This window comes from Osmia lignaria, chromosome 16, assembly GCF_051020975.1.
Source record: "Osmia lignaria lignaria isolate PbOS001 chromosome 16, iyOsmLign1, whole genome shotgun sequence".
Taxonomy (NCBI): Eukaryota; Metazoa; Arthropoda; class Insecta; order Hymenoptera; family Megachilidae; genus Osmia; species Osmia lignaria.
Genome location: NC_135047.1, coordinates 1,527,761 through 1,550,469, shown reverse-complemented (window position 1 = coordinate 1,550,469; position 22,709 = coordinate 1,527,761). Strand labels below are relative to the sequence as shown.

Sequence of the window (22,709 nt, the reverse complement as noted above, 5' to 3'; positions counted from 1 at the left end):
CAGGTAGGTAGACAAAGGCCGGTTAGTATAGACTAAAATCGACCTCCCTTCGGGTCGTAATACACCACCTGTCAACGATAAACTGTTTAGTGGGGGAGTCCACGCGAATGAAACGGTAGAAACAGTACACTTTCATACGAACATCGATTTAGATTTAAGAAAAAAAAAAGAAATTGCAAAACTACGCATACGTACACATGACACGATGTTACGTTCAAGATCCCAGACCAGTGTATGGTAAATATTTTCAGATTACACGGCTGTAAAATACCTGAAAGTATGTTTTAACGTTATGTTCATTATTTTGTCGTCTTTGTCAGGGAACAAGAAGCGAAATTTGTACAGGATCGAATATCCAACGTGGAGAAACATTTCGCAGAATTATGCGTGACGTTTGCGGCATATGCAAGAAAAGCGGCAAGGTTTGTCGGTAACAGCAATCCGATATATGTACCCCTATATATCGATTATTTTATTTCTTTATATTTATAAATATACTTTCAGATTGCGCGATAAAGGCGATGAAATTGCAAAAGTAATTCAGACCTACGCTCATTCGGAAAATATAAATCGATCACTTTCTACAGGATTGACGAACTTTTCAGCGACTCTCTCGGTGATAGGCGACTACAGGTACGCGTTCGTTTCGCTAAATCATGAAAAGGTGTAAATAAAAAGAATTTTTTATGTTATTAGTGATGCCAAAGTACAAAGATTCGATGCAAAAATAATTGCTCCGCTTTCTCAATATGCGACTATCTGTAAACATGCTCGTGATGACGTGAAAAATACCTTTGCGGCACGAGACAAAGAGTTAACTAGGAAAAGACATCTGGACAGGCTCAGAGAAAGAAATCCTAGAAACAGACAAATGATCGTATCCTTATATTAATATTCATATTAAATTGTTCACGATTTGCAATGTATTTTATATTCTTAAATATGAATACAGTCACAAGCTGAATCGGAATTAATGAAAGCTTCCGTCGAAGTTTCAAGAGTTGTAAAGGGGTTGGAAGAGCAAATTGATTCATTCGAAAAAAGGAAATTACATGACTTAAAAACCTTACTGTTAGATTTTGTTGCTATCGAGTTAAGTTTTCACGCAAAAGCTTTGGAGTTATTGACGAAAGCTTATCAAGACGTTAGTGAAATCGATGAAGTTAAAGATCTAGAGGTAAGATGTTACTGACGTATTAAATATAATTTTGTTATGCATTAAATAAGTTTTAAAGTTTCATAGGTGATTTTAAATTAGCGTCATACTGATACTTTTCTCACAGGACTTTCAGACAATGAGAGGAAGTATGAATGGGGTAAAATATTATTCTGCTTACCACATTTAATTTAGTATTATGAGGATGACATACATCAGATACTTTTATTATTTAAACTAATAGATTTAATGATTGAATTTAGGAATTTCGTGAAGTGATGCGTGTTCCGGATTCTGTTGCAAGATTGGCTACCGTTGAACGAACTTCATTTAGACAAGCTTATTCTCTAACTAATTTGGCTAGTCGTTTTACTTCTTCTCCCATCATTTCACAGAAATTAGATACCCGTGCGACGGGGTCCACGGTAGGTCTTCATTTTAACTTGATATGTAATAATTGTGTATGGTTATTAATGAACATTTATTTATAGGATTCTGCAAAATCTAGTTTAAAAACCAACTCTTCAGAATCTGTACAAATTGAGGAATATAAAGAGAGTTCAGAAGAAACAGACTCTGAATCTATTAAAGATAAACCTGTGAGAATCAGGCATAAATCTATGTAATTATGTATATTTCATTAATTCCATTTAATATTTTATACAATTGTAGATTAAACTGCAAACAGATTCTAAACATGATGGTCCACGCAAATTTATATTTAAAGCAATACCCCCAATTCCTGCATATCAGAAGTTTTTAACAAAGCCTATGATTATTAAGTATAATTAAGTATGTCTCCCGTTTTTATTTAACAAGAAAAAAGAAAATGTAGATTAGATTGGATTACTTTACTGCAAAAAAGGTGATTTATTTCTTTTATAACTAAAAGTACATATCAATAACCTTTAGATATCATTCTTGACCAATAGCATTAACCAATATTAAAAATGTTTTTGTTTGTATATCAAAATCAATCTTATAATAGATATGATCATTTTTCACCTCCTTCTACACCAGCCTGTGTCATTAGGTCTGTGATGTTCTTTTCTAGATCATCTATCCTGTTTCCCATTTCATCTAGTATTTTCTATTAAGGATAGTTATAATAATTAACATTCCGAGTACAAAACTGTTAAAGTAAATATAAAATTTCCTTAAATAACTTCTTTTTTTTATATATTAGTTCTCACTTTCATAAAATAAACATTTCGGCGTTCATAACCATTACATTTTTTGAGGTTATTTAAGGAAGCATGTTTGTAAAAAAAGGCTTAGAAAAGGATATTTTTTCCAAGAATTTGATCTGACATTGTTTGAAATTTACCCTGCATATTTTGTAGTAGTGTTTGTACCTAAAAATAAAAAAAGAAAATATAAACAAGGAATCGTAACATTGAGTTACAACAAATGACACAACAATACATCGGCCTATACTTACATATTCTGTCAATTCTTGCATATTTTTTGGTTCCGCATTATTACCCATTCCATAATTATCAGTATCTTCAACTTTATGATCTGGTTTAATATCTGCCATTTCTAAACAATTTACGTTTCCTTAATTTTATTTGAGAATGAAATAAATTTCGTTCTCTTAAATAGTTCGGACGAGCGCATGCGAAGATTTTCAGCCGACTAATCTTTTGCTACGCATATCGTACAACATTAATGCATTGATTTAATAAATGTGAATAAAATGTCATCTTTCGATCAAACTTTCCTACTACCATTCGTGCCATTCATCTCCTTGTCATTTCTTTCTTATACTTTCTGTTCTAATAAACCATTTCATTGGAGGAAATTAACAGGAGAGGGAACCTGCTGCTTCTCCCACTTGCTGCTAGGGGAACCAGAAATTCGCAAATAGACCTATTATACAAATTGTTAAGAAAAACAACTATAATTCATAAATATAAAATTGTTATTATTAATTTATTATTTACAAAATTGTTACAAATAAATCATTCATTGTCATTTTCATTTTAAAATAAAGTTATTTTTATTTAGCCTGAAACATGATATCCACGTTATTTGGTATTGGAACATTTAATAGATTTATTGTTCCAGGTATTTGATAGTTAGTACCAACAACTGGGGTTGAAAACATTTGGTCATTTTTGTTTTCTTTAGGCGTTAGAAACTTGCAGCATACTATGTACCAAAAATACTGAACAATGTTCTTTACTAATCCTGTAAAATTTAATGTATTAAAAATATTTTCAATAAAACGCGAATTATTTAAACGAAGGTACTTACCACTTGTAACAAAAATACCTCCAACTGTAGCACACAATTTTACTAAAAACTGGGATACTGTATCGCGTTGTTGGGTAACTTTTATTTTAAGTGCACTCATATCATACTTGAAAAAGATCCCGGGAATTCCATGAGATCCTTTTTGATGATCAATAGGTCTTTGATGATCCTTTACACTATACTGATAAGTTTTAGAAGTACTTAGTAAAGTTTGTATATCTGTGGGAACTATTTCTACAAAATACTGATATAAAATCATATCTAAAAAAACAATTGTTTTTTATTAATAATAGATTTCACAAAACTCATATTCATCTTCTATATGTCACATAAACTTACTGTTATCAGCAATTTTTTCATCCCCTTCTAATGGATGAACAACACCTGGGCTAGGTCCACCAAATGAAAACTTATTTATCCTGTGAGTAAAGTTATAATCCCTATCAGTCATGAATGCTGAAATATGTATATGTCCTCTGGGGATAGATAATGATTTTCCAGCTGTTATATGAAAATTTCCAGCTACTTTATTAACATTTAAAGTGCCATGTATACGGCATGCATTTGGTGGATATGAAGGTTGATGAGTTCTAAAACATATATAATCATAACATAAATGGGATTCCTAAAACAAAACCATAACAGTGTTTAAATACAATTCACATACCGTTTTGGCATTTCACTATACAAGGTAACTTGATTAGATTTCCATAATAGTTCATGAATAGCATGATATTCTTCTCTTAAATAAGAATTCATGTGTTTCAAAGCTTCAAAATGAGCTCTTTGTTCTTGTGTTAATTCCCACCATGTGTCTTCTTCTTCTAAGGATTCATGTCCTACCATATTTTGATTTGTTGAATCTAAAACATCAGCACCAATACGACCACATGGCATAGCAACAGTTATGTCAATGTTTATTTTTAATTTTGCATCAATGTCTGTATCTGGTTCAAATTTGAATTGTAATCTGCTATCAAGATAATAATTTGTTTCAGCTATTATGAGATATGCAATAGTACATATGGTAAATATGGAAACTGTAAATTAAAAACATAAAATGTTATTATTGGGTATAAACAAAACACTGAATTATGTAGCATAAAGCTTACATGTTCCTCCAACTGCAGTCTTATCAACATAAGGTTCAGGAACCTTGGGAAATCCATCCAGTTCCTTGACAGTTTTAATGTTCACATTTCGTCTTCTTAACATCTTAACAATTTTAAAAATTCAAGTATAACGAAGATGGAGTAATACTTATTTATTACCACTTAACCTGTATCATACATAAAAATAAATCTAAAAGTGTACTTGTGTTTTATTTACAAGCTTGACTATTATTTTTACTTTAATTTTATATTGATTGTTAATGACATATACATATTTGCGAACACAAATGAATGTTTACTAACATTTTGAATACGTGTTACGTTCAATATGTCACGTATTCACGTATTAGAAGCGGAAGTTTCTATACAAGTATTGAACATTTTTTTTGTACTGATTTCGAATTACTCAGAAACAGACAAAGATTGACATTTAACAACTTCAAGAGCGCCACCCTACCTATATAACAAATGCAAGTTGAATAAAATAATCAATTAAATATCTTCATATCATGAAAACACAAAGTAATACTATGGTTATATCAAGAAACGATACTTGTTCGAAACATTAATAAGTATACATTATAGACTATTTGTTAGATAATTACCTTTGTAATTTCTATTTTTAATCGTTTCTATAGACTTTTATTTGAATCATTTATAGTTTATGGAACAATTACCTGTTTGTATGTTTATCTAACTTTCAATGTAGTAGTTAATTTCGTAGTTGAACAAGTACGTGTTATCATATTAATGATTTAAAGCACTCTTCTTATCTCGAAAGATTTTTATATTTAACGTTCACATCAGAAATAAGTGGATTTTCAGTTATGGACGATCATGCATTATGTTCTTTCTGTTAAAAGTTTTAATATAAATTATCATATATATGAATAATTAGTTAATCGTGAATTGTACAAGTTTTCTTGAAAAGTGTTTATTCAATTAATCATATTTTGTTTAACACTTTATGTTACCTTGTATTGATGCTTAATGATTCTGCATAAATCTTATTGTTACTAGTATGTATTCATATACACATATTATTCCAATAATACTGTATGTTGTGTTACAAATACAATTTAAAACGTTAATTTATTTAATATCAAGTATCTATTGTAATGTTTTCATCTATATTATAGTTGTTACATAACAAAGAATAATAACATTAGTTTTATTTATTGATACTCCATTTAATGTTAGATTCATATGCAATTATACTTAAAGTGCCGTAAAATTTATTTGAATTTGGTTTTAATGCATTAACATAATTTAAAATAACTATTCTTATTTTATGTTTAGGAATTATGTTTATTAATTAATATCACATATCAAAACTAAAACACATGTAATCGATATAGTGAAGAACATTTGTATCAATGTGGAAGGTACTCAGAATTTAAAAATATAAGATGCCAGGTACTTTGACCTACCCAATATATGCTGGTGTTGAATCACCTCCTCAGAGGAATCGTTCTTATACCTGGAACAGCCAGCATCGTTCTGCATCTAGAGTACTACAAGCTAATACAAGACCTGGACGAGTCTCACTGACAGAGCCTATGGTATGTGAATAATCATGTTTCCTCGTACGTGCTAAAATGCAATTGTTGTAATGTTCATATGTCTGTTAATATAAAGCCCTTAAAACAGTGTTTTGATAATCATTAAGAATACATTCCAAAACGCATAAATTACGTTTTACACACATTAACTGTTCAAATATGATGGTAATGTTAAATAGAAACCTTACTTATATCAAAAGTAATTTCGATATTGCCGCTCAACTTATTGCGTATAATGACGAAAGACTTTTATTTAGGAAAATTCGGAAAGATATTCGCAGGCGCATTGAATATTATTCATTTCAGCATTATGTAGAATGTAACTTTTTTCTTTAAGTTCCTTTTTAATAGTCCTTAATATAATTTAAAGAATCAAGAGTAACGTGTCTTATAAAGGGGCAAGTATTTTCGTGAGGATAAAGATAAGTTTCTTGATTGGAACGTAGATAAAATGAAGAAATTAAATTTTTAGTTATGTTTAAATATTTGAAAGGAAGTTAGCCATCTTTAAGCGGGAGTATGTCATATCCGTTTCGTTCATGCAATAGTGACGGAGAGGGGTTAAGACAAAATAGGTTTCTTGATGGCACATAAGAAACTGTGAACTTCTCTAAATTGTAAGAAACAGCAGTCGACGATTAAAAAAAAATCGATTACATATAACGTTAATGGCAGAAGAACATGTTTACGGATATAATCCACCGCCAGGAGTTGACGGAGAATCCGTACGTAACTATTTTGACAGTTTGACAAGTACAGGTTGGATTTTTGATTGATAGACTTCAGAAAGGGTGTTACTTCCAGAGAGTTGTTGATTTTACGATTGTTATGCTAACGTTGTAGGTTTTTATTTAACTAAAAATTCCAATACAAGTTGTTTTTATTACGTTTACCTTTTGAGCAACTCCAATCAATCTTATCAATAAGTAATAAAATAATTAAAAGTACCTTTATTATGTGAAATACACAAAAACGAACAGGAAAATATTATCACCTAATTAGTCATACAATTGAATAAAATACTTGACATTTCAATGATTCATAAAAGAAGCTGTTCTTTTCTTATAAATTTATATTATATAAAAAAAAGTGATATGAGCTATCATAAAATGATCATTGATTCAGTTAATAACCACAATTTAACTGTATTATAATATTTGGGTTTTTGTGTTTTGCACAGAGGAATGAAGCTACTAGCAAGCTGAGATTAAAAGTGATCGCTGCACACCAATTAGCAAAGAAAGATATCTTTGGTGCAAGCGATCCATATGTACGTGTTGACTTAAATACTATAAATGGTGATCAAACTGTGGATTCTGCCCTCACAAAAACTAAGAAAAAAACTTTGAATCCCACTTGGGAGGAAGAGTTTATATTTAGAGTAAGATTAATATAATGTACTTTGGTGACATGTCGAATTAAATATATGTGAGATTTAATACATAGCTACTTTTCATCTTCAGGTTAAACCTGTTGATCACAAATTAGTATTACAAGTTTTTGATGAAAATAGATTGACAAGGGATGATTTTCTTGGAATGATAGAATTAACATTAATTAACCTGCCTAAAGAACAAGAAGGTCGTACGATTCCTACTAGACGTTATTTACTAAGACCCCGTAGGTAAGTGCTGTTATAATGTATGCTTGGAGCTATATATGTATCTTATTATGCTTCTAATTTAGAATGATTTGTTTATGAATTTTTATGCAATTTGAATTCTTAGATAACTGCATCTGTATCCTTAATTTATTCATTAACTTTTATTGCCATCATTTTCACATGCACTTCTCTGCAATGTTTTGAGTTCTGTAGGCTATAATATTTTGCATTATATCAGTTTTTTTATTTAGTTTATTAAAATATTTTCTTTTGTATATTTTGTTTGCAAATGCAAAATGAATAACTTACGAGGATATGGCTAGTAATCATTCCAGTCAGCGTTCGAGAGTGAAGGGTACATTGGAGGTATACCATGCATATATTTCTGATACATCAAGTGTTGACAATGATAATGGAGATGCTACAACTGACTCGGGAGGGTGGGAAATGGTACAACAACCAAATAATAGCCCAATGGAACAGGTTGCAGATGTACATATATATAATATGGATAAATTGATAAATTTTAAATATCACATTCACAATAAATAATATTTTTAAACAATTTTTATAGGTTGCCCTTAATAGACCTCTACCACCAGGATGGGAAGAAAGACAGGATGCAAATGGAAGAACATATTATGTTAATCATATAGCAAGATTTACACAATGGGAATGTCCAACAGAATCGTATGTAAAACATATTACATACTTTTTAAAACAAATCATAATGATAGTAGTCGCTAGGTAATTCCCTGTTAGAAACTTCCCGTATTTGTACGCATTAGTCACATATGCGCGTGCACCCCACTCTGCCTTCTAGATAGTTACCGAATGTATAACTGTCAGATAAATAACAATATGAAGCAAACACGCGTGTCATTGACGCTTGATAATTCTCCGTTTCTGAGAAAAATTCTCTCTTAGTGCTCCTAAAGCGGGCAATTGTCAAGCCGCTATTGCGTGTATCTATAAATTATGAACGTGAATACTGATATTTGTAAGATACTAAAATATATTTACAGTACTACTTCACCTAGTGGAAATACGACATCTGAGAGAAATTTCAGTACTGCAGCAACTGAATTTCAGCGACGTTTCCATATTAGCGCGGATGAAGAAAACAGACACAGGAGTTCAATTAATCAGGTAATGCTAATGCTAAATCATTTAATTGCAATAAATACAATGAAACAATGTGACTTATATAATTAGAGTTCTTGTACATTAACTTTTAATAGTTTGAATGTATTTTGTTATCGTAACTAATTCTTTTATAGTATGATATTCTGTTTACATATGTGCCCTGTGTATTATCTGATCTTTATAATAATATTTATATTCCATATGTAAAACGTATGTGTGTATATAGATGCATACACACACACGCACAAAAAGTGTAGGACTTGAGGTGTGTTGTGTAATGAATTTAACAAGTTGTAGTTAAAAAAAATCTCTAATCAATTGAACACATTCGTAGTCCTACTCAATATTTATAAGTGTATTATATTTTGGCAACTACAGATATACACATGCTTTTTTATACATACCTATGTTAATATGCGGTAACGTCGCAATGAAAAATATGATTGTAACTAACGATTTACTAATTGCTAGATATGCATGAATCGTGAAAGAAACAAAAAATGATAAATACTAATATTTCAAAGATATGATAATTTTTTAACAAATAGAATACTTAGCATGCAGTATGTAGCAATTTTGTGCATGTGTGTGTAAGGATGGTGAAGTTCTCCGCGAGGAAGGTGAAGATTCGGAAACGAGAGATAATGAGATTGAGAATCATAGGGGAGGGGGTATGGGGGATACTTCTTCAGACTCTGGACATTCTGTTGATCAACGTGGCTACCTTAGTGAAAGTGAAGACCAGGTACTCAAACACGTAGACATGCTCACTTTCAGTTCTATTCAATGCTTTTATTTACATTTACATGCGTGTTCGTACTATACCAGTGAAGTTCAATATTGAAAACGAAAGAAGGATATTTGCTTCCTAGCACTGATATTTCAGAAAATTCACCATGCATTTGCATGTGATTATTTCCCCGGAATATTTGGCTAAAAGGGTTTTTATGCCTTCAGCAATGCAATTCATATGCATATTTATTTAGAATTTTATTTTAAATTTCTGTATCTGATATATTGCATGAATTTGTTTAATTCTGTTTCCTTAAAAATATTTTTACAAATAGTATATAACAGTAAACGCTTAATATATCGGCAAATGTTGAACGTGCGTAAGATGTAAGTCATCTTATTGCACAATAAGTTGACATTATTACATGAGCGTGATTATCATGTGAGTTTGTATTTATTTTATACAAAATTATATTTTGATGTAAAATATGTTAATAATACGTTTACAGAGCGACGACAATGTGGATAGTCCCGCTGGGTCTAGGCGATCGTCCGAACAAGTGCGTAGAGATCTTAGTTAAAAAGTGTTATCTGACAGTCACTCAATATTCGTGTGAACAATTAAAAACGTTTACCTTAATCTTCATCATCCTTTGATATTTAGATTGAAAGTCCAAAACCGACGCTTCCCGTGTCAAGCGACGAAGGATTACCACCTGGTTGGGGTATGCAGATAGCTCCGAATGGTAGAGTATTTTTCATTGATCATAACGAAAGGACAACAACATGGATCGACCCTCGAACGGGGCGTCCAAGTTCGATACCTAACCATATTGCCCCTTCTACGACATCACGAAGCGATTTAGATCAACTTGGACCTCTTCCTGAGGGTTGGGAAGAGAGGGTACACACAGATGGACGAATATTTTTCATTGATCATAGTACGTTTATGTTAATTCTTAATTGTACAACACGTCAAAATATTGAATTTTATTATATTATTATTTTATCTTTATCTTTTTGTACATAGATACAAGGACAACACAATGGGAAGATCCACGTATGTCCAATCCTCAAATTGCTGGACCGGTGAGTCTGATATTTTCTAATATATAAAATTACGTTTGCTAAAATAATACATTGCAAGAACTATATCAGAATAATTTTATGGTATTTATACAGGCTGTACCATATTCAAGAGATTATAAACGCAAATACGAATATCTTAAATCCCAGTTAAGAAAGCCTGTAAGTACGAAATACAATGGAATGATCATTTTAATGAAGTCTAATATCGTTACAATATCATAATCATGTTGTTCCTTTTTTAGAACAATGTTCCTAATAAGTTTGAAATAAAAGTTAGCCGAAATAACATTTTAGAAGATTCCTACCGTATAATTAGTTCAGTCAACAGAGTCGAAATATTGAAAACAAAATTGTGGGTTGAGTTTGAAGGGGAAGTTGGCTTAGATTACGGAGGTCTAGCCCGAGAATGGTTTTTCCTTTTGTCTAAAGAAATGTTCAATCCTTATTATGGATTGTTTGAATATTCCGCTACGTAAGTGTATTTATTATTTGCTCGTATAGTGTAAGAAGTAACAAACGATAATAACCGAAATTGTTCGTAGGGATAATTATACTCTGCAAATTAATCCTTTTTCGGGAGTATGTAACGAGGAACACTTGAATTATTTCAAATTTATTGGTCGAATAGCGGGTATGGCTGTTTATCACGGGAAACTGTTAGATGGTAAAATTTGTTTTGTATTAAAATTATGAAGTACTTGGTAATTTGCAGATATAAATGAAACTAATATTTTTCTTTTTTAACAGCATTTTTCATTCGTCCATTTTACAAAATGATGTTGGGTAAATCAATCGATTTAAAAGACATGGAAAGTGTTGATTCCGAATATTACAATTCTCTATTGTGGATCAAAGAAAATGATCCTAGTGAATTAGAATTGACGTTTTGTGTTGACGAAGAAAGCTTTGGTCATACTTCTCAGAGAGAACTTAAACCAGACGGTGCTAATATATCGCTGACAGACGAAAATAAAGACGAATATATTGGTTTGGTGATACAGTGGCGGTTTGTGTCGAGAGTACAAGAACAGATGAATGCATTCTTAGAAGGTTTCAATGCTCTTATTCCGCCGACATTGGTAAAAATATTTGACGAACACGAACTCGAATTACTGATGTGTGGTATTCAACATATTGACGTAAAAGACTGGAAACAGAACACGCTGTACAAAGGAGACTATCACGCAAATCATATTGTCGTTCAGTGGTTTTGGCGAGTGGTACTTTCATTTAGCAACGAAATGCGATCTAGACTTTTACAGTTTGTTACTGGCACGTCTCGAGTACCAATGAACGGTTTTAAGGAACTTTATGGTAGCAATGGACCACAGTTGTTTACAATTGAAAAGTGGGGAACACCAGACAATTATCCAAGAGCTCACACTTGGTAAGTAACTGACTTTAATTAAATGACGTAGATCAGCAGGTGTAGCGGATTTTGCTTACACTGTTGTGTTTGTTTTACAAACATCGTTGAAAAAATATCTAAACGATTTTGCTATGTATCTGACGGTCAATATTCCCTTTCCAGTTTTAATCGTATTGATCTTCCTCCTTACGAAAGTTATCAACAACTCAGGGAGAAATTGGTAAAAGCAATTGAAGGTTCTCAAGGTTTTGCTGGAGTGGATTAGCACGAAATACCCCTTTTCATGATGATATCTGTAATATAATGTACATATATACATACATATACATACACAATCATGTATACTGTCTAATATGATAAACTATTTAACAGGATAAACTTTTCTCTGCACTCTGAAGGCTTAGATGTCTTTTAACTGCTAGTTACAATATTGAGACAAATCAGAAAAAAAAAGTTTAAATATTACTTAGCCGCTATCAATAGTTCAAAACAATTTTACGCATGATGCACTTTTAAAATTATAAGATATATTTAATGATAAAAAAACATTTTGGAAGTAATCTCAAATCCTGCTTCGAACACTTATAAATTACAATTTATTAATTCACTTCACTTTTTAAATGTAATTTCATATTTTGACTGTTTACTTTTAAAACAGTTTTTTGGGAAAAACTTTGTTTTTCACTACAGAAAAAAAAAATATTAATCTGATATTAATTGTAAATAACTTTAAGATAAGGTCATAATCTATTAATTCCTTGTCTTACTCTGTTGATAAAAATGACTTGTTACGGAAGGAATTTATGGATATAAGTTTACAAATGAAAAAAATTAAAATCGCAATTAAAGAACATTAAAAAAAAAAGAAAAAAAAAGAAAACCGTATAAATTATATTGCATTGCGTTTGTCACGGGTTTCAAACGCGTTACATTTTGACTACATTCACATTAGTACAATGGAAACAAAATCTGTAATATTGTTATGTATACAATGACGCTACGTAACTTGTGTCAAATTGTAGCATTACCTCTTCGAAGTTGTGATTTTATTTGTTTAAACTATTTAAAAGAAATTATATTGTAAGAAGATGTAGCAAGAAGAATCAGAGACATTGTAAAATACGTAATTTAATTAATTTTATTTTATTATAAATAAAAGACAAGTTGTTTAATTTAAAAATATACACAAATTGAACCGAGTAAGAAACACAATTAACGTGGTTTATTTACGTATCATGTAAACAATAATTTTGCCTTAACAACAGCTATTCTTCTTGTACGTTCTTCTGAGAATCGATAGTGAAAATTATACTGTGCTTAGCTCATTGTATATAGCATTAGATAAAAGAAATGAGAGACATGAAACTTGCATATGTATTGTACAATATGACAATATACGGAAGAATGAATACATTAGATTTTTTCTTTATCGAAAGTGATATTATACAACGCACGAAGTTAACTAACCGGAAATTCCGTGATTAGCGTTACCTGTAAATGCCTACTTTGTACGATAATAACTATTCCGAGAATGTAACAAGCATTCTAACAAAAAAACGTATTTAGCATTTAAAGCTAACGAAACATTCCATCCTGTTTGTACAGCTTATTTTATTGTAAACTGATACGTCCCGTTAGATAATAAATAATTATTATTACGAGACAAATTTTGTGGCCTTAAATTCTGGTTACTTTGAATTTTGCGTATTCCACGTGTTACTATGGCGAGCATTCGTATCGTATATACATGTACATGGTTTATAAACGTAATTTAAAATGGAATAATCTATTTTGATGTATTTTTAATCGAGTAACTTTATTTTGACGATCGTAGAATTTTTGTTCCACTTGTTGAATCAAAATTGTAGTCGGGTAGAAACATAAGTCTGTTAGTCACCTGCTTCACGCGATATTTACTTAATTGTTTTTCAATTCAATCCTTGGATTATGTTTATGTATTTCAGCGGATAATCGCGCCTTTATTATCGTGTTTTAATGTATCATTTTTAAGAGCACTGTTGCAAAATGATTTCATTATAATTTCAGGTAAAATGCGACTTAATTTTTTCGTCTTATTTAATATGTGACACGATTTATCGACTCGTGTATAAATCTGTATTGACAGAAAGATACGCGATTTAACTTGCGATTTATCTCCCCTTTAGTTTGTATGTAAATATAAGAGCATGTATCTTGTAATATATCGATTACAATGATGTATGCATTTGTACGACACTTACGACAAGTGAATATGTAACAAAAAAAAAAAAAAAATGCTTGTAGATTAAGTTCTTGCGATTATTCACTATTAACAAAATATGGCGAAATTATATATATATATATCCTAACAATGGTTAAGCGTTAATGCTATAATTAAATACCTTAAGGATTACAATAAATTATGTTCTTATATGATATTGTCGGAAACGAGTCTATATATATACAAATAAATTACACCGTAAAATACAATATATTTCTAGAATAAATGTTTTCATTGTATCCCGATACAAATGTTTAAACAATCAGATGGAATAACTATAACAATTTACTCGTAACAATATATACGCAACCTCCTTCAAGGGTTTGAATATTCGCGGGGTATTTTAAACGAGAGTTGGCGCAAGCGCCGTCAGATGGCGATAGCGGCGAGCACATCCGCAGAATCAAAAAAGACAGCTGGGAAGTGTAACATCACACATCGATTCGGCGGTCCTGCGAGGCCGAAAAACTTTTTCGTTTCCGCGTTTCTTGCGGGCTGCTCGTGTTGTATCATAAAGTAAACGGTGGCTGGTCGCGTTCGTTTGACACAGACGCGTGTGGTGCGGTGTAGAAAGTGATCGTTCTGCGAACCGATGTGCTGATAGAAACGTGACTGTTGGTTATGCGGTGGTTCCTGTCACGGACAGCAGCAGCCCTTGTTCAACCCCCGTTTCACGAGTCTCGCAGCAACGAAGGAGGGAAGCTCTGCATGATACAAGCGTGGAGGTCACTGCATTGCGGTGAGTACAATGAACGTTATCGTTTACATTCGTCGATATCGTGCCGAGTCGAGCCTCGGTTTTTCCGTAAAACCGACGCGGGGTTCGTTACCCTCTTGGACGATCGCAGTGTTACATCGACGATTTCGATACGGACAAATTTCACGGGCATTTTACACCCGTTCGACTCGTTCGTATGTTTTTAAATAAAACAAAATAAACGCGTTATTCGATGGAGCTTTTGAAAAGGAGGTACAGAGCCTCGTTTCCGGTCTATTCGGAGTGGTTGATTTCGAAGCGACACGAGGATCGCATTAAGAATGGAGCATGCCAACGAGTTTTCATTCATTCGACGCGTGACGCGTTTTCATGAGTCGATTCTCGATAATTCCAATGAGAAACACCTTCGACAGGGAAATTCCGAAAGCGTGTGCCTAATTTACGCCACAATTCGATTCTCTTCATTACGGGGTGGCATCGAATTTTCGGACGGTCCAAGGCTATGTACGCGTGCATAAAATATTTGTATGCGCACGCAGAGGCACACGGTATACCCGAAAAGGTGTCGACGAACCTAACGTCGCGACATTAACCGAGAATCGTTTCGGAGCGCTCTTGTTATCGTTGCCTTCTCGTCGGGAAACGAGCAAACACACATTTCACTAACCTAACAAGCTTCCTTAGATCGTGCACTAAGGACAGACAATTTGCTCCAATACGCCACCGTGTCTAATTTGGAATTTACTTTTTTCTTTTTACACGATTTTTCATTATACATAAATGCCGTTTAAATTGTTCTATAATTTACTAAGTTTTGATAAAAATGTGTATGCTCGTTGGTAGAAATATATCGTAAAAAGAATTTCAAGCAAATGTAGATGAATAAATGGTGGAGGAAATTGCTCTTAAAACTTTTAGAACATTCCACTTATTTATCACCGTGACGCTGTATAACCGATCCGATAGCCTCCAGTATTTTTGATCCCTCCCATTACGAAATCGCCTTTGGGGTGATAACTACTTTATACTATTGATTGAAGGAATATATCGACAACATTTTTGTGTCTTCGCTATGTTCTCATGTTATCCCTTTGACTACTGACAAGGGACATTACCCAATCGACACACACCGATTTTGATACCCTTTGAGTATGTTATAGAACTCAAAAAAATATTTGACACGTATTTTTTTTCCATGATCCACCCTGAAGGGGTGGAAATAGCCCTCAAAGTTGGGGTTGCAAAACATATTTTCTTGAATATTTCAGGAATTATTAGGTGTAGGGGAAAAATTCAAAATGGAATTTGTGTGTTTTTGAACACCTTTTTGATAAATTTATTTGTTTAAAAAATATATTGAAAATAATCTATTTTTGTCATTTTTTTCACCCCTTCAGCATGGACGATTGCCGATGAAAAAAAATACGTGTTAAATATTTTTTTGAGTTCTATATCATACTCAAAGGGTGTCGATTGGGTAATGTCCCTTGTGAGTACTCTGGGCTTAAACGTTCTGTGTGTACGAAATAAGAATTAATTCAATAACACATTACTTTTTTTTTTTATTTCATTTGTTTTATCACATCATTATAATCTGATAACACATGGCGTGTAATTAGTAATATGTATTGATAGCTTTTATTTGATTATGATATACAAGAAACAATGTGCGTTTCACCTGATGCATATATGCGTTCGTAGCATTCAAAGGGTTAATCTCCATCGTTCACATTGAATCGACCACCGTGTAGTACATATGCAATTATTTAAGTCGATTCTCAGAAACAGTGAATGGATACATTGTAACTCGAGTTGCTTTTCTTAGAGTAATCTACATTTCGATGATAAACCAAACGTCAATAGGGACAGATGTTTCGGTTAATAGAAAGTTGTAAATCAAACTACGAGAGGAAGATATCAATCCTTGGGTTAATGACCGGTTGTTTCATAGCAGTAACGAAAGTCTACCTTTAAATTAATAAAATTCGATAGAGGTATTATTAGTTCGTTGCGCATTATCGTAAAATTTTGATAGAGAAAACAGAGTTAGAGAGGATGTACATAGTATAGTAGAGGCCTGGGCAATTGGATGCCTCCAGGGCAGTTATTTTACCGCCCAGAGCGAATGATAATTAAACCACGCCTCGGCAGTCATACGATTGGGCCATAAGGCAAAATATAATAAATATCGGAGAAATAAAGCTAAAGTGTTAATGACTCGTGACGTTGCTCCCCTCGAGCTATGCTTAGCGTTCTGTTCAAAGGGTACAATTTGCCTACTAGCTCTGGTCTAGTAAAATAATTATGGTGGAAAGGATTAAATGATGGGAACACGATGCAAGGTGGTATTGATTTTGGGTGCAAGTGTGGTACAGAATCGTTTTCGAGCAGTGCCGATAGAGATTAATGGATAGAAACGTGTATCGGCTTTTCCATCGTGTCGACCAAGCCTCTCGATCGTTTTCTTCTCCCCTCGAAAGTTTTCTTAAAAGCCGAGTTGTCTCGTAACAAGGAGCTAGGTATTCTCGAATATCGTTCGTCTTATCTGGAAGCTTTACCCTCGTTTTCGGTGCAAGGCTTTCCCCCGTATGTTCGTTATCGATATTGGGCCCGGAAGAGGTCGACCGCGAGCGGCTTCTCTGATAGCCGGAAACCGTGGAACGTTTGCTCTCGTCCATTTCTCTCTGGGTGAAATTCATGTCTGGTCACGTTTATTTGCTTGCCGAGAAACGGCTTGTTTCGAAAATGAAATTGTATCACATTCGCGTGAAAATAACGACGGAACGTGGTATCTCGGAAGAAGAACCGAGGAACTACGGTTAAGTCTGAAACTATTCAACCGACGAATAAACGGCGTTACGTTAACTAACTGCGTCCAAAGTGTCGCGCATTCTTCAGGCACACAGGAAGCAAGGTTCCAGAGTGGCTTCAACGATTCTCCGCTACGTACTTTCGTTAAATTAAACGGGTAGCTATCCAGTTTCCGAAGTTGCAACTCGTAGTCGAGCGAAACACGTGTCATCCGATTCCCTCGTCGGTTACTCTCTCTGTCTTTGCGATAATTGTACACGTAACTTGGAGTCTGTTTGACCGCGTTAATTTGACGCGATGTCGGCTGAAATCGGGTCATGCTTCCTCGAGGAGGAAACATATTTTGCAGCGTATGATTTGAACGCTGCGAGGGTCACCGGTGACCGGCATCGCGAATTACACGTACTCGAATAATTAAAAGAAAACGGTAGAAAAATATTAAGGTGGCAAATTAAATTAATTTGCAAATAAATTTTTAATTAAAATTGTTCCTACTCTTAATTAGAGCTTCGATACGTCTCGTAATAAATACCCATTTTCACTGCGGGGCGGTTAACGAGTTAAAGTTGCATGGAAATCAAAGCGTGTCAATCGAACGATGTTTCTTGTTAGAGGTAATCGCGGATGGTCTTCTTTACTCTCCCCGATACGTTAGCGGTCTATAAAATTATTCGTTCGATACGTGTCTGTGGCTCGTTCGAGGGTGGTTGTCGCGTATAGCCTTTTTTTTTTCTCGCTCGAAGACGTACACGTCGAGAGGGGTGTACAAGTTGGATTACGTGGAAAGTCTGGAATGGTCGTGTCGCAATCCCACAGCACATAGTCGCGAGTTGGCAGAGAATTCTAGCACGTTTCACCACGATTTCTCGACCCGTTTCGCTTTGCCGTTCGCGCCGATGCTCCTCATCGATATACGTATACCTTCGCCACCGGTCAATCATTATCGACTTTCCTTTTGCACGGCTCCCTTTGTGCTCTGTATTCTCGCATCAGTGATTCAACCATCGCTACGGCACGATAACAATATTTTGTCGACCGATAACGCGATCTTCCCCGGACAAAGGGGAGGCCAAGACACTGGAGGGTGGCCACCACCTTAAGCCGTTTGTTCTCCATCTCTTCTTCCCAAGCTTCTTTCGTGTTTCTTCCACGTTTCAGTCGGGTTTAAAGGGATACAAAGTACCGATCGTTCTATGGTTTTTTCCCCTCCTGGACCCATCAGATTACCGTTCGGATTTCGTTCTCTTCCCTTTTTACACGACCGTATTCCTGCCGATTCGTGCACTTTCGTATTTTGAATTCTTCTTTTATAATAATAATTGTTTTTCTTTTTTTTTTTAAAGCAAGAATATATCAAGGTAAAAAGGTGGAACCGATCGTTGCTATAGAAGTTTTTCCATAGCCACCTTTTCCCACGTGGAACCATTTCGATGGTTGGTAAAAAAGTGCTTCTATTCAGCCGCGTAGGAGCGAATCGATTGGTAAAACTGGCGTTAACCGACTGCCGCCGGATAAAATTCTTTTTGTCGCGAGAAAAACTCGGTTAGATTCGGGGTAGAGGTATCGCGGAGGATGCGGCATCAATGTGTTCGTCGTTCCATCAAAGTCCCTCGTTCGAGACCGGTCAGGGATACGTCGTTTTCATCTTTGCTCGCACGATCAATCGTAGACGATTCCTTTCCTTGCCTTCTCCCCTTCCTATCTTGCCAATCTTGCGGGCATAGACCTTGCTAGGACAGAATCCCAACGCGTTGGACGTTCGAAATTAACCCCGTGGTATATAGAGAGGCGAATTTGCATCGTATTTCGTTGATATCCTACCTTCTCCCTTTACACTTTCTTTTTCACTCTGTGTACTCTTATCGTTAGTCAAGAAGATCGATAGAGGTAATTAAAGCAGTAGATGGAACGTTCTGAAATTAAGATAACACCCGGAGCATAGGCCTGTTGGGGTGAAATTAGAAAAGAACTGGGCTTTCGATTTACGACGAACAGAGATTTAACAGCGTTAGGGAATTTCCCTGGTTGCGCACGTTTCGGTTAGGGGTTGATCGTGCCAGCCTTCGGAGTTAGCGGATTTTACGGCAAGTTAACGGTGAAATTTTCATTCTTCAAAAATGCCCGAGCATCGTTAACCTCCCCGTCGCAGGTAACAATGCACAGCCGATTCTCGAGTACCGGCTAGCAGGTAAGAGACGCGCCAGGAGCGTACCACGAAGATCGTCTAAAGAGAACGCGAAACGAATGGAAAATGGTAAAATCAGCGTGCGCCAAGTGATTGGAAGAAAACAAAAGGGCACCGGAATCGAGGATCGCGCAAGCTGATCGGGATCGGTGTAGGTACGCGGCGACGACAGGCACGCGAGATATCCGCATTGCGGTTACACGAGCTTTTTAACACTTTGTCCCTGTGCACACGGGTACGGTGTGTACGATACGCAGCAGCGGAGCCGGTAAACACGAGGCTCGTGTGTTGGTGAGCGGCGGTGGGTGTCGTCCTCTGCAAGCACAAAAGCGAGACAGGGGAGGCGAGTGGATGAGGAGGACGATTACGCTGCCAGCTAGAGGGTGAGGCGAGGCTGAAACGAAAGGGAAGGAAGGGGCGGCGAGGGGGGGTCAAAACACGATATTAGGTTTGGACCAGGTCTATGTATGCATGTATACACATATGTACAGAACGGGTGGAAGATCGCAGGACTAAACGCGAGCGGAACGCTCGGTACGCCCCTGGAATTGCATCCATTTTCGAGAGAGACCTCAGTCTCCTCTGATAAGCTATATACACACGCGCATACACTGCAACGGAGTAATATATCGCGAGGCGAGATGTCGGGATGCGAGATCGCGATCTCAGGAGAATCGGATCCACGAGTCTGTTGGGACGAATCCGGCCGCACGCACGTCTATCGATGGAAAATAACACGATTATTACGCGATTATCTTCTTGACTGGTCAGAGAAACGAAATATCACCTCGCTTAACACTTTTCCACGGCTATCATCGAGTAGCCTTCCAACCTTTCGATTCTGCGCTGACTTCCATTCTGGTCTAACGACAAGAGCCTCGCGGAAAATAGGAGTTTGATTGGGACAGAGAGAATTTCAATCGGAATCCTACGGCCGTGTCGGCCAGATGCGACTGCGACGACCAAGAAGCAGAGGGACGAAGAGGTGGAGTAGAAGCAAGAACGCTGATTCCGCTGTCGTCGACGACCGAGGACGGCTTTGCTCGTAAATAACATTTGCCTGTTCCGCGTAGGAATGAAGTTACGACCGCGGAAAGGGGAGGCGAGCGGAACGGGGAAAAAAAGAAGGAAAGCCGGAAACGAGGGTAGAAGAGGAAGAGCCCGCCTGTTGTCGCGGGCAAACAAACGGGCGAGTTACAAAGCGTCGAAGGACCTGGATCGAAGTGTATCTCGGGGAAAATCGAAGAATATGCATGCCCGGAAAACCGAGACAACGAAAGTCTCTGCTATACGTTCAATTTATTTCCGAGCTATTCAGATACCGTTGTCACCTTAGAAATTACAGGAAATACACCACTCGCTGAACCGGCTAAATAATCATAGTGTCCGTTCGTCTAGTGAAAAAGCACTGGCTTTAGAGTACAAGTTTAACCGCAGCAAATATCTAATTATTTAATAAAAGCGTTAAAATAATTAACGTAATCATGTGATGAAAGCTTTAGAATATTCAATAATTTAGAATTTCAATAAATACACTAGACGAGCGGGCACTATGAATGATATTGTACATTTACGCGTTCCGAAATTGAATATTTATTAATCGCGGCAATTTGGAAGGAAAATAAGCCGAGTTTTGGACGTTAATATCAGTCCAAGGTGCAGAGATCGTTTTTCGAAAGGAAAAGGGGGAAATGGGAGGATATATTCGGGCGGAGAGGTCGCTTTAAAGGATCGAAATTGCACGGTACGAAGGCGCGACACGAGCAGAAACGAAAAGTCACGGTACCGGTAACAGGATTTATCGCGTTCTTAGATCGTGCATCACGATACCCTGGTGAATTTACAGCTGGTTCCCGTGCACCAGCTAAAAATCGATGAAGAAGCTCTAACCGGAGAATACCGGAGAAGAGTTTCGAGCAGGAATACCAAGCGATTTTCATCGAATGTAGTCCGGCAGGATAGTTCGGGTCAGAAGATATTCGTAGACATGTCATATTTTCGTTGGCGAAAGCATCTGAAAACACTGGGAGCCTCGATATCGGTATCGGATACCGAGGGAATTGTATCTTGTTCAATTTGCAAATTGTTGCCGAGTCAAAAGCTTTGAAAATCGACTTTCAAACGATTTTCGAAAGAGATGGCTGCCGATAAGGCGGTCTTGGTGAAAAGGTGGATATGTATGTACGGTGCAGAGAGAGGATGAAAGGGAGCGGAAAAAGAAAAAGGGGAATAGAAAGAGGGATATACACGTTAGAATTCAGGCAGACGAGCTGAGCCGCACACCGATTTTCTCGATATTTCGGCCGGTTCCCTGTTCCGAATTCCCCCGTTGGTCCTTTCGAATAGCCGAGCGAGCAGCCACCGTCGCTGTATGTACTTTCGGACGCGGCTTAATCACCGTGAAGGCTTCCCTACCGTATTTCCCAGTGAACGAGAAAGGATCCGGTCTTTATCTCGAACGGCACACGTTGCGTCCCCGCCAGGATTATTCCGTATCCATTCGGTCGCTTCGTTAATTTCTGCCCATAGAATTACGATAGTTTGGCTTCGAAACGCGATATAGGAACGACCGAACCGTTCACTTTTCTCTGCTTCGTCGGCTCACGCGTTCAATCGATCGTTCGATTTATTCAACGCCTTGTAACTTGGATTAAATTCCTTTACTCGTTCGATTTTTATCAAATGGTATATTTCCGAATGTTTGCCG

At 35.7% G+C, this 22,709-nt stretch overlaps 5 protein-coding genes across 16 annotated transcripts in view; 3 read left to right on the top strand and 2 right to left on the bottom strand.

The window, feature by feature from the left end:
- Window positions 1–81: 81 nt before the first annotated feature.
- Fam92 (CBY1 interacting BAR domain containing protein Fam92) lies at window positions 82–2,062 on the top strand. Of its 5 annotated transcripts, none has more exons than XM_034317232.2 (9): window positions 82–237; window positions 321–422; window positions 505–633; window positions 697–877; window positions 953–1,177; window positions 1,284–1,316; window positions 1,420–1,581; window positions 1,648–1,755; window positions 1,829–2,062. In XM_034317232.2, exons 1-9 carry the CDS (start codon window positions 206–208, stop codon window positions 1,946–1,948), a joined length of 1,092 nt encoding a protein of 363 aa, XP_034173123.1. In that variant the 5' UTR covers window positions 82–205; the 3' UTR covers window positions 1,949–2,062. The 5 variants fall into 5 exon arrangements, with proteins under 5 accessions (XP_034173123.1, XP_034173124.1, XP_076549124.1 ...); XM_034317235.2 differs by having other exon boundaries at window positions 94–237; window positions 321–426; XM_034317233.2 differs by lacking the exon at window positions 1,284–1,316.
- Window positions 2,063–2,144: 82 nt separating this feature from the next.
- Window positions 2,145–2,922, bottom strand: LOC117600690 (uncharacterized). Its single transcript, XM_034316435.2, has 3 exons — window positions 2,598–2,922; window positions 2,445–2,511; window positions 2,145–2,239 (listed from the first exon to the last, which is right to left on the bottom strand). Exons 1-3 carry the CDS (start codon window positions 2,694–2,696, stop codon window positions 2,151–2,153), a joined length of 255 nt encoding a protein of 84 aa, XP_034172326.1. The 5' UTR covers window positions 2,697–2,922; the 3' UTR covers window positions 2,145–2,150.
- A 139-nt stretch (window positions 2,923–3,061) lies between these two features.
- On the bottom strand, window positions 3,062–4,669 carry LOC117601016 (endoplasmic reticulum-Golgi intermediate compartment protein 2). Its single transcript, XM_034317218.2, has 5 exons — window positions 4,528–4,669; window positions 4,083–4,455; window positions 3,755–4,005; window positions 3,416–3,676; window positions 3,062–3,349 (listed from the first exon to the last, which is right to left on the bottom strand). The coding sequence occupies exons 1-5, from the start codon at window positions 4,628–4,630 to the stop codon at window positions 3,159–3,161; spliced, it is 1,179 nt and encodes a 392-aa protein (XP_034173109.1). The 5' UTR covers window positions 4,631–4,669; the 3' UTR covers window positions 3,062–3,158.
- A 190-nt stretch (window positions 4,670–4,859) lies between these two features.
- Window positions 4,860–12,908, top strand: Nedd4 (E3 ubiquitin-protein ligase Nedd4). Of its 7 annotated transcripts, XM_076693005.1 has the most exons (17): window positions 4,860–4,997; window positions 5,827–6,089; window positions 7,270–7,470; window positions 7,553–7,713; window positions 8,016–8,184; window positions 8,267–8,382; window positions 8,718–8,841; window positions 9,434–9,583; window positions 10,080–10,130; window positions 10,235–10,511; window positions 10,601–10,659; window positions 10,753–10,818; window positions 10,902–11,131; window positions 11,202–11,323; window positions 11,407–12,046; window positions 12,191–12,333; window positions 12,401–12,908. In XM_076693005.1, exons 2-16 carry the CDS (start codon window positions 5,937–5,939, stop codon window positions 12,291–12,293), a joined length of 2,622 nt encoding a protein of 873 aa, XP_076549120.1. In that variant the 5' UTR covers window positions 4,860–4,997; window positions 5,827–5,936; the 3' UTR covers window positions 12,294–12,333; window positions 12,401–12,908. The 7 variants fall into 7 exon arrangements, with proteins under 7 accessions (XP_076549120.1, XP_076549121.1, XP_034173084.1 ...); XM_076693006.1 differs by having other exon boundaries at window positions 8,028–8,184; window positions 12,191–12,908; XM_034317193.2 differs by having other exon boundaries at window positions 12,191–12,908.
- Window positions 12,909–14,500: 1,592 nt separating this feature from the next.
- Sema1a (semaphorin 1a) overlaps window positions 14,501–22,709 on the top strand; it is a 145,495-nt gene continuing 137,286 nt past the window's right edge. For both annotated transcript variants that reach the window (XM_034317200.2, XM_034317201.2), the window contains exon 1: window positions 14,501–15,027. The gene's annotated coding sequence lies outside the window, so the exon portion shown is untranslated. The remainder of the gene's footprint in view (window positions 15,028–22,709) is intronic.